General features: G+C 36.4%; 2 protein-coding genes across 3 annotated transcripts; one reads left to right on the forward strand and one right to left on the reverse strand.

The window, feature by feature from the left end:
- Window positions 1-2957: 2957 nt before the first annotated feature.
- LOC127083702 (C2 and GRAM domain-containing protein At5g50170) lies at window positions 2958-8865 on the forward strand. Of its 2 annotated transcripts, XM_051024027.1 has the most exons (9): window positions 2959-3735; window positions 4692-5876; window positions 6094-6276; window positions 6376-6659; window positions 6768-6884; window positions 7163-7425; window positions 7835-7994; window positions 8187-8456; window positions 8558-8865. In XM_051024027.1, the coding sequence occupies exons 1-9, from the start codon at window positions 3366-3368 to the stop codon at window positions 8765-8767; spliced, it is 3042 nt and encodes a 1013-aa protein (XP_050879984.1). In that variant the 5' UTR covers window positions 2959-3365; the 3' UTR covers window positions 8768-8865. The 2 variants fall into 2 exon arrangements, with proteins under 2 accessions (XP_050879985.1, XP_050879984.1); XM_051024028.1 differs by lacking the exon at window positions 6768-6884 and having other exon boundaries at window positions 2958-3735.
- A 2704-nt stretch (window positions 8866-11569) lies between these two features.
- LOC127080095 (uncharacterized) lies at window positions 11570-11956 on the reverse strand. The gene has a single exon (XM_051020423.1). The coding sequence runs from the start codon at window positions 11954-11956 to the stop codon at window positions 11570-11572; it is 387 nt and encodes a 128-aa protein (XP_050876380.1).
- Window positions 11957-15970: the final 4014 nt, after the last annotated feature.

Raw genomic sequence — 15970 nt, forward strand, 5'->3', positions numbered from 1 at the left:
GATAAGGATGAAACTTTTGAGAACTTCAAAAGTTGGAAACCTCTGGTAAAAAATCAGACTGGCAGGAAGATCAAGAGGATGAGAATCGACAATAACCTTGAATTTTATAATGAGGCGTTCAACAGTTTTTCTACAACCTCTGGTATTGCAAGGCACATAACTACTACAGGTACTCCCCAACAAAATGGTTTGGCTAAAAGGTTTAATCGAACCATTTTAGAAAGAGTTAGATGCATGATGACTAGTGATGAGTTAAAAAGGTGTTTTGGGCAAAGGTTGTTTCAAAATAACATATCTGATAAACAAATGTCATTCGACTACGTTAGATATGAAAACACCTGAAGAAATTTGGTTAGGACATCCACCAGATCTCGAAAAACTTCGAGTATTTTCCTGTATAGCCTATGCTCACATTAGGCAGGACAAGTTTGAACCTAGAGCTCTGAGATGCATGTTCATGGGATACCCTGAAGGAGTCAAAGCTTATAGGCTATGGTGCCTAGAGCCAGGTTACATGAGGTGTATCATCAGTCGAGATGTAGTTTTCAATGAAGTTGAGATGACTTTCAAGAAAACTGATGACGTTAGTCGAAGTGCACAAATATCTAAAGAAGAGATGGAACAAGAAGAGATTCATGTTGAGGTGGAGCATGTCGATGTTGAATTGCGTATCCCAGATCAAGTTGAAGAAGAAACACAAGATGCTGAAGATACTGAGGAAAATGAGGAAACTGTCGATGACTACCTGTTGGCAAGAGATAGACCGAGAAGAGTCATCAAGCCACCTCAAAGACTTGGGCATGCAAATCTCATAGCTTATGCCTTTATCTCTGCAAGCGAGGTTCTAGATGAAAAACCTAGAGACTATAAGGAAGTTATGAAGAGTCGAAATAAGATTGAGTGACTGAAGTCGGTGGATGATGAGATGAAGTCTCTTCATGATAACCAAAGTTGGGAACTAATCAAGATACATGTTGAAGCCAGGTTAGTCAGTTGTAAGTGGATTTTCAAATTTAAGGAAGGAATCAAATGAGTGACGTCGAAGAGATACAAGGCAAGATTGGTCGCAATGGGTTTCACTCAAAAAGAAGGTGTCGACTTCAATGATGTGTTCTCTCCTATTGTGAAGCACATGTCCATTTGAATGTTACTTGCCATAGTGGTATAGTTCGACTTAGAACTGAAACAAATGGATGTGAAGACTGCTTTCTTATGTTGAGATCTAGATGAAACAATCCTGATGAGGCAAACTGAAGGATATGCTGAAAAGGGTAAGGAAGATTATATGTGCAAGCTGGATAGATCTTTATATGGACTGAAACAATCTCCTCGATGGTGGAATATGATATTCGACAAGTTCATGACACACATATGTTTCATTAGAAGTCAGTTCAACCACTATGTTTACTTCAAATTTTGACCTGAAAATTCATATGTTATTTTGTTGCTTTATGTGGATGATATTCTCACAGCAAGCGACAATGTCGAGGATGTAATAAAGATGAAAGTTGAACTCAATAAGGAGTTCGATATGAAGGATCTGGGAGAAGCATCCAGGATTCTTGGGATTTACATCCGAAGAGACAGAAAGCAGTCAAAATTATGCTTATCTCAAGAGACATACCTACGAAAGATTCTCGACAAGTTTGACATGTTGAATTCAAATCTTGTTATGACTCCGACAAACCCTTAATTCAAGCTGAGTACAGATCAATGTCCCAGTACTTAGGTTGAATAACTTATATGAATAACATCCCATATGTATATGTAGTAAGTCTTGCAAGCAGGTACATGGTGAATTCTGGAAAGACTCACCGGAAAGCATTGAAGTGGATTCTAAGGTACATAAATGAGTCTCTGAACAGAGTCTTGATTTATGGTGAAGCATATGGTGAAAATAGTAAAACAGAAATCGAAGGGTATGTCGATTCTGATTATGCAGGTTGTATGGATTCCAGAAAATTTATTTTTGGATATGTGTTCACTATGTTTGACACAACAATCAGTTGAAAAGAAACACTTCAGAAGGTTGTTGCCTTATCAACCACTGAAGCGGAATATATCACCCTCACCGAAGTTGTGAAAGAAGCATTGTGGCTTGAAGGTTTTACTAAGGAACTAAAACTCTAAGGTTGAGTTATCATTGTTAAATATGATAGTCAAAGTGTTATACATTTGTCAAAGAATTCAGCGTATCATGAGAGAACCAAACATATCAATATGAGGCTGCATTTCATCAGAGGGATAATCGAGTGTGGAGAAGTCCAGATGCTGAAGGTTTCGACAGATCACAATGTTGCCGATATGATCACCAAGACATACCAAGTTGTAAGTTTTTCCACTTTATGCAATTGATAAAGTTGCACGAAGAAAGGTAGTTTGTTTCCATGATGTTATAGAATTTGTTCCAAGGTGGAGATTTGTGAGATATTGGATTGAATTCTCGTATTATCGAATGATAACTTCTTGGTTCAACAATTCAACATGATCTTAGCATGTCGTTGAAGTCTGTTCACATGATGTAGTCGAAGTATGCTAGGATTGTTAGCATGTCGAATTTGACCTGTTTATTATGCCCAATTATTTAAGTTAATTTATATAATTGGTCTGTATGTAAAAACTCATTAATTTAATATATTAATTTTTTTATAAATATGATACTAGCATCTCGTTATTATATAATATAAATTCTAATTATGATGAAAGAAATGATTTATTATTATGTGATATTTGTAATTTTATTATTTTTTCTTTTCTCTTTTTTTAAATTTTTTTACCGATTAAAGAACTAATTATATTTTGTAAAATTTGATGTAGGAATAATGATCTTTTGCAACCTCGTAGTCATATAAATAAAATTTGAATAGTGAAAAGTGATCGAATTCAGGAATTATAGTCACGCGCTTTCTGCATCATACATGTGTAGTGTAAGTAACTCGTCACCTTGGCTTGTATTCAAACTAGACCAATGTTCATTCATCGCCTGCAAAAGCTATCTCCCACCGCCAACTTATTTTACTTTAATCTCGCGCCAATACTTATCCTATAGCTCATGCAAACGCGATTTCTATTTAAACTAACTTTTTTTTAAGTAAAAGTTCCCCTCACAACAACCAAAGCTGAATGACAAACGTGAAATCTGACTAAGGAAACCATCTTTCGTAAGCAAACTTTTCATTCAATTCATTTTTTTCTAAATTCCACGTTCTACTATGTCACTTCCCCTCGTGTCATTTCCTTCAACTTACACGTCTTCTTTTCACTCTAACAAAATTGTAAAACACTGAAAACGGTAAAACCCATTCGCACCGTTTTCTCTTCTCCAACATGCCAAATCGCTTTTGCTTTATTATAATCCATAAGCTATGTCGAAGAAACTATATGTATGTGTATTAGAAGCCACAGACTTACCCGTGAAGAATTCTCGCGTGAAGCTTAAACTTGGAAAGTTCAAGTACAAGACAAGGATATTGAGAAACACGTTCAGCCCCATTTGGAACGAGGAGTTTGTTTTCAAGGTTAAGGATATTGCAGATGAGGTGCTTGATGTAATTCTTGTTAGTCACAATGATGAACCAAAGGTGATCAACGGTTCTGCAGTGGATTTTGTGGGTGAGGTACGGATTCCGGTTGGTTCAGTTGTTTCTGAGGATAAAAATAAGCAAATATTGCCACCAACGTGGTTCTCTCTTCAATGTCTTAACAAGAATGGCAAATATTTCAACAAATTTTGTGGTTTGTTTTCTTCACTCAATTATCTTCATTGCTTACTTCTACTTGGTGATTATGGTTTGTGTGATATTGTGCAAGTTTCCATCATATCGAAAACATCTATAAGAAAAAATCAATTATTTTCCTTATTATAATTGTAGAATGCTGAAACTTCACTACATAAGATTGTTTCAATATTTAATTTTGTGGTTCCTACTTTCTACAACATGTCTTGAAATATGCATGCTGGGTAATATCTACTAAGGAACTCATAGGTTAGAGTGGTGATTTAATGTGCTCAAATCATGAGTTGGTGCTGCAATTTGCATCCGGAGCATTTTAGCTGGTTAGTCAAACTATAATTAGCTTGATAGCTTGAGTCCAACTCAATATTTAATTGATTAAGTGTGTGATTAGTTCTGCGGTGATAAAAATTGATTTCTAATGAATTGTTTCTATCTAAAAGTGATTTGAAAGTAAATTGATTTATGTTTTGATACATTAACTGTTTGGAATAATAAATGTGGGACTGTTTTGATACATTAACTGTTTTGAAAAATAAGTTGATTTATGTTTTGCTACATTAACTGTTTTGAATAATAAATGTGTGACTGCGTTAGCTTTGATGGAATCTCAGTTGAATTTTCACAAAAGCTTAATTTTGGAGCTTTAGCATTTTCATGTTTAAATTTGCATTGGGATGTTATATTTGGTTTGATATTTAGTCTTCAAACGCGATCCAAACACGCACTAAAACAATTATATGGGTTAATTGTGGAATCACTGGTTCGTAGAATCAAATCTCAATTTTGTTTCCGGCCATTGTCAGATGTACTAAGCATTTCGACTTTTACCTTATACACTGTTTTGTTCTTTGAAGGTTTAACCATAGCTATTAATTTCTTTTGTATTTCTTGAACTACTGTTCAACATATGAGACTGATTTTTTTATCTTGATGGCTTGTGTTGTAAATGATCAGGGAAGATTCTTCTTACAATATCTCTTCATTGCAAGGACTATGCTTCTTTTATAAATCATAAGCATTCTCCAAACTCAACTACTGCATCTGAGGACTCGACAGACTTGGAAGGTCTTCACATTTCATCTCAACCATCATTTCGCAAAATTGGTAAAATGGGTGAAGGCAAACATTTGTTCAAGGTTATTGCTAGGATTTTCAATAAAAAAGAACGAAATTCAAAATCCGCGGATTGTTCAGAATCATCAAATTCGTTATCTGATAATGAAGATAGTGTACAAGAAAATTCATCTACATGTAGCTTTGGAGAAGGCATTGCAATAATGGAATCAAAAGATAACCAGCCAGAAAGTCCTGAAAATTTGCAAGGTGGTATTTTAGTAGATAAGATTTATGCAGTGTCTCCATACAACCTTAATGTATTTCTGTTTGCACCAAATTCACAGTTTAGGAAAGATTTAGCAGAACTACAAGAGACAACAAATTTACAAGAGGGAGCTTGGTCCTGGAAAGGTGAAGACATGTCTTGTTTGACTCGAGTTGTTACTTATACAAAAGCTGCTTCAAAATTAGTTAAGGCTGTCAATGCTACTGAGGATCAAACCTATATTAGAGTAGCTAAAGATGAATTTGATGTACTTGTTAGTGTATGCACTCCTGAGGTTCCATATGGGAATACATTTCAAGTCGAATTGCTTTACAAGATAATGCCTGGAAATGCGTCTTCTGGAGAGGAATCTTCTCATCTTGTAATATCATGGGGAATTATCTTCCTTCAAAGCACAATGATGAAAGGTATGATAGAGAGTGGTGCTAAACAAGGTTTGAAGGAGAGTTTTGACCAGTTTTCCAACCTACTTGCTCAGAGTTTCAAGGTGCTAGATAAGGAAAATTTAACTAACAAAGAACAATTCTTAGCAACTTTGCAGACAGAAAGCCAGTGGAATTGGTGGCAGGCAATTGCATACTTCTGGAATTTCACAATAGTTTCCACACTCTTTATGCTTTTGTACGTGTTGTTGCATATTTTAAGGTGTGGTCCAAGTCAACCTCAGGGCTTGGAATTTAGAGGGATTGAGCTGCCAGATAGCTTAGGAGAGCTGGTTACTAGTGGAATTTTAGTTATCCAGTTGCAGCGTGTTTATAATATGGTATCTCACTTTGTGCAGGCAAGATTTCAAATGGGTAAGCATGTTATTTGAACCTAATATGATTATATTTGTTACACTTGTGGTTAAAGGGGTGTACGATGTCTAAACTTACAAGACAATGATGCATGTGGTTGCATTCAATTCTATTTTCAGAAATTATTATCCGCGTCCAATGTATCTGGTGTCCTTATTTATGTTGGTACTTCATACTCGTCAACAAGGTTAGTTTTGATTTCATCCTCTTATGATAGGAACTGACCACGGCATGAGGGCACATGGTGATGGATGGGTTGTTACTGTAGCTTTAATTGAGGGGGTTGACCTGGCTTTATTGGAGTCAACAGGGTTGTCAGATCCCTATGTTGTTTTCACCTGTAATGGACAAACAAGGTCAAGCTCTGTCAAGCTTGAGACATCGGATCCTCAATGGAATGGTTTGGCCTTCTTACTTGTTAGTTATTTAAAATTAATAAGTTGTTCTGATATGAATGTTCTTTACTTAATTCCCTGTTGGTTTTTATACTAATATGCAGAGCTATTAGAGTTCGATGCTATGGAAGAACCACCATCAGTTCTAGATGTTGAAGTTTTTGATTTCGATGGTCCATTTGACCAGGATGTTTCACTTGGACATGCTGAAATCAATTTCCTAAAGCACACATCAACAGAATTGGCAGACATGTGGGTTATGCTTGAGGGAAAGCCCGCTCTTTCTGTTCAATCGAAGTTGCATTTGAGAATTTTCTTGGATAATAATAAAGGAGTTGAAACTATAAAGGATTACATGGAGAAGAAGGAAAAGGAAGTAGGCAAAAAGGTAAGCACAATCTTCTCTATGTATATCTACTTTCCGTGTTCATAACAAATGTCGAACATTTAGAAGTTAACGACTTATTTAATCTGACTATTGATGGTTGGATTGTAGTTGAGTCTTCCATCACCTCAAAGGAATTCTACATTCCAAAAATTGTTTGGGTTGCCTCCAGAAGAATTTCTAATCAGCGATTTCACATGTTACCTGAAGAGAAAAATGCCTTTACAGGTAGTACATGTGGTAGGATAGACATATGATATATAATAGAATATTACGGCATCAATTGATCCATGTAACATGTGGTAGGATAGACATATGATATATAATAGAATATTACGGCATCGTTTGATCCATCTAATCCACCCTACTCTAGGATAAGACTTTGTTATTGGTAGTTCATGTGGTTCACAAACTTTAAGCACAGACAATATAATGCTTCAGAGTGGAGAATTGTTAGATTGTCATTATGAATTTCATAAACTAAATGAGCATACCTTCTAATGCAGGGTCGACTATTTCTTTCGGCAAGGATTCTGGGATTTTATGCCAATCTATTTGGACATAAAACCAATTTTTTCTTCCTTTGGGAAGATATTGAAAGCATTCAAGTACTTCCTCCATCATTAGCATCATTAGGAAGCCCTACATTGGTAATAATTCTTCGAAGAGGACGAGGTACTGATGCAAGGCATGGTGCCAAGACGCAAGATGAAGAAGGAAGACTTAGGTTTCATTTTCAATCATTTGTCTCATTCGGTTCTGCATCCAGGTATTATTAATCAGCATGCATATACTTCTAATCTTATCCACTAAGTGCATCCTGTGAATAAAGATGAGTCTAACAAAATCATTGTGGCATTGTGAATTTCTTACAGCTGTAAAATGTAGTTTTTGCTAAAATCATTGTAATACTGGCATTGTGAATTTCTTAAAGCTCTAAAATTTAGTTTTTGCTAAAATCATATTGTGAATTTCTTAAAGCTCTAAAATTTAGTTTTTGCTAAAATCATATTGTGAATTTCTTAAAGCTCTAAAATTTAGTTTTTGCTAAAATCATTGTAATACTGGCACTGTGAATTTCTTAAAGCGAGTTGATGGTATATATTGAAATTCAGCTGAAAACACATCGATGGTATATATTGAAATTCAGCTGACAACACATTTTCTTTCTATGAAAGAACAATAACGGCATTGTGGAGAACAAGAATACTCAACCCCTATCAGAAAGAGCAGATTACAGAAGAGCATGAAGATCAGGAAGTCTTGTTAATGCCTGAAAACTCTGGATCTACTGAGGAAAAAATGTCCAGAATTTACTCAGCAGAACTACCAATTAAGGTAACCAATCAATCACCATGAAGATAAAATAACTTTTCCAAGCCTTGCAGAAAGGGACATGGTGTAGGAAACTTCTTTATTTGATGAGTTAGCATTTACTAGTACCTTCTTTAAGAATTGAAGATTCATTTTTACTCAGTATTGTTATTATTATTAAGCCTTTCTTTAATCTGTTTTGTTACTCTTGCACAGATGAGATCAGTGATGATGGGAATTTTTGATGGAGGACACCTAGAACATAAGATTATGAAGAGAACTGGTTGTATGAACTATGACACTACAGATTGGGAACCAGTAAAACCTGATGTCCTTGAAAGGCATGTTTCTTACCAATTTAACCGCCATCTATCGGTTTTCGATGTCACAAGCACACAACAAAAATTACCAAACACAAACGCTGAAGGGTGGATTATTAATGAAGTTATGGTCCTTAATGGTGTCCCATTTTCTGATCATTTCCATGTATGCTAAACTTGAAACTCGGTCTCGTACTGTCTTTTTCATAAATAAATTTTGTTCATATTGTTCCATGTTGCAAAGGGAATCTGATATTTTTGCTGCAGATTCATTTTAGGTACGAAATTGAGAAATCAGTTCTTGGCGAATGTGCTTGCAAATGTGATGTATACATTGGCATTATGTGGCTTAGGAGCTCTAAGTTTCAGCGAAGGATCAACAGGAACATAACAGCCAAGTTTAAAACTCAACTGGAGGAAATATTTGAATTGGTACAGAAAGAGATTTTATTGATGTCTCAGAACTCGTATGAGTAAAGGATGAATGGATAATGTATATATTAGGGAGATTTAAAAAATGTAGTTTGTATTAGGTGACATAAACGACATCTGTGAGAGTGGCAGTTTGATTTTAATTATCTTCTTCAACAGATAATCATAGTTAATAAGTAAATACAAAATTAATTTAATTTTGTGCCAAAAAGTTATTGATCTATACTAAAAATTGTTTGTAATGTGAAAGGCAGAAATATGACAATAGAACAATATATTAAAAGGTTCAAACCTAAGAAGATGGCAATTTGGTGACAAATGAATTTCTTCGTTTTAACCAACCGTCAATACAACAAATACGTAACAGGATGCAGAGAAAATTTAAGCCTTATGAAATGTGATATACCAGTAACAAATCTATAACAATAATTTGTAATTAAATGGAATGTAGGCCTTTCTTTTATATCTCTGATAGGATCAATTTAGCATATAAGAGAAAATTAAACAGTACACAGAATAATTTGAAGAAGAAATGAAATATATAAGAGAAAAATAAACAGTACACAGAATAATTTGAAGAAGAAATAAAATATTATTAAGTATTAGAGTTCAAATGGGATCTAGTAGTACTGAAATTGCAAAAACAGAGAAATAGGAAGCTGAAAAAAGATGCACTTTCGAGAGGCCCGTCTCTCCTAGAGATTTTCTCCACTCAAAACATGCATAAGGAGAATGGAACCTTCCCTTACGCACTTCGAGAGTCCTATCTCTCCTAGAGATTTTCTCCACTCAAAACATGCATAAGCAGAAAGGAACCTTCCCTTATGATTTATTCTCTCAGATTTATATTCTCTCTCCACACAGTTGTAGCCACATGGCAAACCCATGTGTAACTCTAACATAATTTATTTCATGTGTGAGTCATTTCTCCCTCTCTCCTCTTACGTGTCCTCTCATAACATTTGCCATATCTACCAATTCTCTCCCCTTAAACTCTCCTTGACCTCAAGGAGAGATGATGGAAATTCTATCCTCATTCTGTCTCTTAATTTCCACGAGTTTTCAAAATTTGGCAGGTTCTTCCACTTCACTAAAACCTCATTTTTCTCCTTGCTCATTCCTCCTAGCACCAGTACTTTCTCAGTGGTAGGTTACAGATGCCACTTTTCATTCATACAAGCTGGTAGTGGCTGAGGTTCCGTATTAGATGTGATAACTTTCTTCAATAGAGAGGCATGAAAGACTGGAAGTATCCTAGTGTCTTCAGGCAGTTTCAGCTTGTAGGCCACTGCACCTATCTTCTGGAATATCTCATAAAGTCCATAGTATCTAAGGCTTAGTTTTTTATTCACTCTCTTGGCTAATTTCTTCATCTTATAAGGTTGAATCATCAAGAATACCATCTCTCACACCTCATAGTCCACCTGTCTTCTATGCTTATTGGCTTGGCTTCTCATAACATCCCGAGCCTTAAGCAACTGCTTCTGCATTTCCTTGAGCATCATATTCCTCTCAGCTGTCAACTAATTGACCTCATCTACCGTTGAAAAAAGGGTGTCTCCCTTCACTAACACAGGTGGGGCTCTGCCATACAAAGACTCAAAAGGAGTAATCTTCAAGGAGGCGTGATAATTTGTGTTATACCAATACTCTGCCCAAGCTATCCACTTAGGTCATTGCTTGGGTTTCAAGTCAGTCACACATCTTAAATAAGTTTCTAAACATTTATTCACTACTTCAGTTTGCGCATCTGACTAAGGATGTTATGCACTACTGTACTTCAATTTAGTATATGCTTGTTTAAATAATTCAGACCAAAAGTTGCTTAAAAAAACTTTATCTCTGTCAGATACTATGGAGCTAGGGAATCCATGTAATCTGACCACTTCCTGAATGAACAACTCCGCAATTTTCTTGGTTGTGTAAGGGTGGCTGATAGACAGAAAATGAGCATATTTTGTCAGTCTATCCATTATTACCATGATTGTATCTACTCCTTGAACTTTAGGCAATCCTCTAATAAAATCCATGGATATATCACTCCCTATCTGAGTTGGTATTGGCAAAGGATGGAGCAGTCCTCCAGGTGCCAAGGTCTGATATTTGTTCCTTTGGCACACTTCACAAGCCTGCACATATTCCTATATTTTCTTTCTCATGCCTTCCCAATACACCACACTAGCAATCCTTTTGTAAGTCCTCAAGTGTCCAGAGCATGGTTGTTAGGATCGCGCTTTAACTCCCAAAATCGTACGATCTTACACGCCGGCAACCATCCACCGCTTTAAGTGGCAAAAAGATCGTGAAATTGGAAGGAGCACTGGAAGCATAGAGGAAGATCATGAAATCATGGGATCATAAGATCTTAATGATTTATTTTGGGATTATTTTGACCTATTTCGGATCCGTTTTGACCCGACCCAGAAACTGACTTGTTATTGAACCCTAATGGCAACGCTCATATTTTAGGGTTTTGGAACTTGGAATATTTTAATTATGCTTTTGAAAACTGCAAAAACAATTATCAGGAAAGCTTCCTAGCCGCAAAAACCATTAGAACTCCAATACCTCTTCATCTATTTCTTCTATATCGATTAATCATTGGATGATTGGGTTTCTTATCTTCACCTATTTCTTTTATAAATTCGAATCAAATCATTCTATTTTTCTCATCTTTTCCATTCTTGCATTCCAATATATCTTCCTTACAAAACAACGTTTTTTCAAAAAAAAATCAACATGTTTTCATCAATTCCTAGTTATTTCTATAATTTTGTCTATTTTTTGGGATCTTACTATCTGAGTTACGATCATATGATTTACGCTTTTTCCATACCCTAATGATCTTTATTGAGATCCCGATTTTGACAACCGTGGTCCAGAGTGTCCACCTACAACTGTATCATGAAACTTATTGAGAATCCAAGCCACTCTTGGTGATTGCTTTGGATTCACTACTATGCCTTTATGATATAATCTTCCCCCTTTAAGTTGAAACCCTTTATGGCTACAAGGGTCTGATACTAGTGTCTGCATAATAACTTTTATCTTATCATTTTTATGTACTTCATCTTCCCACCCTTCCCAAGCTTCACATTGAATGGTTGTGATGTGAGCATAATGCATTTGTCTGGATAAGGAATCTGCATCATTGTTTTCCCTTCCAGGTTTGTACTTAACCTCAAAGTCAAACCCTAAAAGTTTGGACAACCATTTATGTTGTTCTTCCCCCATTATTCTCTACTCAGTGATGAATTTAAGACTCTTCTGGTCAGTGTGGACCTTGAAGTGTCTACCCATTAGATAGGGTCGCCATTTTCTAATGGCAATCACAATAGCCATAAGTTCCCTCTCATAAACTAATTTTTGTTGAGCCTTGTCAGATAAAGTTTGGCTCATATAACAAATAGGCTTCCCTTCCTGCATTATGACAACTCATATTCCTTTCCCAGAGGCATCAGTTTCCAATACAAACTCTTTGTCAAAATCTGGAATAGCTAGGACAGAGATAGTGGTCATAACTACTTTTAGCCCCTCAAAGGCCACTTGAGCTTCCTGATTCCACTTGAAGTTATCCTTCATGAGTAATTGGTTTAGAGGCCAAGCAATCTTCCTATAGTTCCTCACAAATGTCTTATAGTATCGTGTTAAACCTAAGAATCCCCTCAACCCTTTTAAATCCTTAGGTATGGGCCACTTGAGCATGTCCCCTATTTTCTTGGGATCAGCTGATACTCCCTTTCCAGAAATGATGTGTACCAAATACTCAATATCCTTTTGTCCCAAAGAACACTTCTTCTTATTAGCATATAATTTATATTCTAGTAGCACTTTTAAGATCATAGCTAGATATTTCTTATGTTCCTTCATACTCTTACTATATATCAATATGTCATCAAAGAAAACCAAGCAAAATTTTCTTAGATAAGGCCTCAATAATTCATTCATTAAAGCTTGGAATGTTGATGGGGCATTTGTCAATCCAAAGGGCATCACTAGGTACTCATAGTGGCCCTCATGCGTTCTAAATACAGTATTGGCAACATCCTCCTCTTTCATCCTGATTTGATGATATCCAGACTTCAAATCCAGCTTAGAGAAAATCACAACACCTCCTAGCTCATATAACAACTCCTAAATGATAGGTATAGGGAATTTTTTAGGGATGGTTACCTTATTCAAAACCCTATAGTCAGTGCAGAACCTCCAGCCTCCATCCTTCTTTTTCACCAATAAAATTGGACTTGAAAAGGACTGGTGTTATGCATTATGATGCCAGCTTGTAGCATATCTCTCACTATCTTTTCAATCTCATTCTTCTGGTAAAAAGGATACCTATAGGGCCTGAGATTGGGTATAATAGCCTCAGCTTTAAGCCTAATAGCATGATCATGATCCCTCATATGAGGTATGTCTTCATGTAAATGGAACACCTCTTTAAAGGGATCTAACACTTATCCTTATCCTGTCAGCTCGGGAGGGGACAACCCTGTGTCAGTTTCTAGGATTTGCAGGTAGAATCCCAACCCTTCATCAGTCAAGGATTTAACCATAGCCTTCCAAGAGGCTTGTTTGGTACACAAAGCAGGATCCTAGTGTATCTTACATTTCTGGCCCTCTCACTCCCATTTCAAACATAAATCTCCAAAGTTAGCCTCAATGTTTCCTAGGATAGCTAGCCTATCCATCCCTAGCACCATATTTGACCCTCCCAAGTCCATCAAGAAGAAATGTTAATTACATTTCATTCCTTGCATCTCGAATGTTAATTCTTCACACATCCCTTGGTTTTTGACTCTCTATCCATTTCCCACCTCAATCACATAAGTGGGGGTTTCCACTACTTTCAAGTTTAACTCATTCACCAACCTAGAGTCAATAAAGTTGTTGGTTTCTTCTGAATCAATCAAGGTCAGCAACAACCTATCTTTCACTTTCACCCATACTTTGAAGGATTTATTGGAAGTAAAACCCTCCTTACTTTGCATAGACAACTACAAAGTCTGCAATTTTTCTACCTGTTCCTCAATCTTCTGTGGTTGGATCCCTATGTTTTTCTCTGTTTCCTCTTCCTCACTACTATCTTCACATAGTTTCAAACTCATATGCTTGAATCTACAAATGTGTTATTTGTTCCATTTGTCCCCACACTTGAACAAATCCCTTTTTTTTAATTCTTTCCTCCAGTTCTACAGGGTTCAGCCTCTTCCCCTTAAATTTATCATTCCCCCCAGTATTAGCCTTCTCACCATCCTTCTTAGAACCCCCAAAATCTCCAGGATCCTTGATCCTCATAGTTCTCCCTCTATCCTTCCATGAACTTCCCTTTTTAGTGAGAACCCCATTCTTTTCCTCAATAAGTAAACCTCTATCCATAACTTCAGCTAAACCTTGACTCTCATGTAGCTTTAATTTTGCTTAAATTTCTACCTTCAGCCCGGAAGCTAGTGGAAATATACCTGAACGCATCACACGCTCAAACATACAACAGAGTCGCCATCAAACTTTATTTATTCCCTAAGGAAAGGGAAAACATCGATAAAACCCGGGAGAAAGATATATGTTGGGTAAGGAAGTCGGTTATGTAAGGGGAATGTATTAGCACCCCTAACATCCATGGTACTCCATGGGAACCATTTTGATTGTTCTCGCTCGAATGGGTGTGATATTTAAAGATTACTCGCAAAAGAATAAAGGGAAGAGAAAGGAAAAAGATAAAGTGCTCGATGAGGATTGGGGCTCTCATGCCTACGTATCCTCATAGTGCAATGAGGAATTCAGAGCTCCGTAGTTCAAAGAACTAATGCTGGGAGGTGAAAAGAATTGTGATCAAAGTATGGTCTAAACCAAAGGATAGTGTTTTGAACTCCAACAAGGGGTGAAATATGAACCCAAGAGTGAAACTGGCTCTTACCAGTACGTGGTCTAACATGGCTTCTGCTATAGGGTAATGCCAAAAATACGGAGAATTAAGTGTTTCGGGACGATCCAAACAGTTCTTGGTTCACAAGATGATGCAAGATGGAGCACAAATGTATAATGTATTTGGCTCAAAGATAACTGGTATATCACATGAAGTGAATGAAGGTAGAACATGAATGTAATGTGGATATGAATGGAATGAAGTGACCAAAATCACGAAACTGAGTATTTGGTAACAAGTGACTGGAGAGTATGATTTGAAACCGAAGGTCAAGGTACATTGGAATCCATAAGAGAAATGGGATTTGCACCATAGAGGGAAAACAATGTTAACCGATATGTGGACTAGCATGGCTGCCACTATCTGATATTTAGCTAAAAAAGAAGAAATTAAATGTCTGGGTATGAGACAAACAACTCTAGGTGCAAATGCGGTATGTCGTTATATCGTCCTAAAAGGGTGTATATGGAATTCCAAAGAAAGTGATATTTAGTTTCAAAGAAACAGTATATCATTAGGGTCAATGGTTTAATGATTGAAGGTAGATACTGGATCGTGAAAGATATGAGTGGTGCCTTAAGGCGTAAGGAGGAATCATTAGGAGTATGCTCACCAAGGATTCACATCCTCGTGCCTACATATTCTCATCGTGCAATGAGAAAATCAAAGCATTCGTAGTTCATGGAACCACGAGAACAAAGAGACAGATAAGTGATGAAAAGTATAACTTGTACCAACATAATGGTATCAAGGGAACCCATAAATGGAAAGTGAACTTAGAATCAAAGAGTAAATCGGTGTTTAAACCCAAAAAAACTGAATTAAATGTTTGGGATGATCCAAAAAACTGTTGATTCACAAGACGGACTGCCACTACATCGTCCTAAAAGGGTATATGTGGGGCCCAAGAGAAAGTATTGTTGAGTACAAGGAATAATATATCACTAGTTGGGAAATAAACAGTTCGAGATCAAAGAAATATAGTATCTTGGATCCATGAAAGAGATAGATTCTAAATCGAAGAGAAAATCAGTGTTTAAACCCAAAAAGGCTGAATTAAATGTTTGGGGATGATCTATATAACTCTCGATTGATGAGGTGGACTGCTGCTATATCGTCCTAAAATGATGTACAAGGAGTACAGGGAGAAGTATATTTTATCTCAAAAAGATGGTAATGATTGATGAATGGAAAAAGATTGATTTATAAATAGGGTAGCTCGCAAGGAAACTGGGTTCTCCTGCCTACGTATCCTTATAGTGCAATAAGGAAATCAGAGTTTTCGTAGTTCATACCACTAAGGCTGAAAGCAAAATGATTAATGA

Source organism: Lathyrus oleraceus, chromosome 5 (genome assembly GCF_024323335.1).
Source record: "Lathyrus oleraceus cultivar Zhongwan6 chromosome 5, CAAS_Psat_ZW6_1.0, whole genome shotgun sequence".
NCBI lineage: Eukaryota > Viridiplantae > Streptophyta > Magnoliopsida > Fabales > Fabaceae > Lathyrus > Lathyrus oleraceus.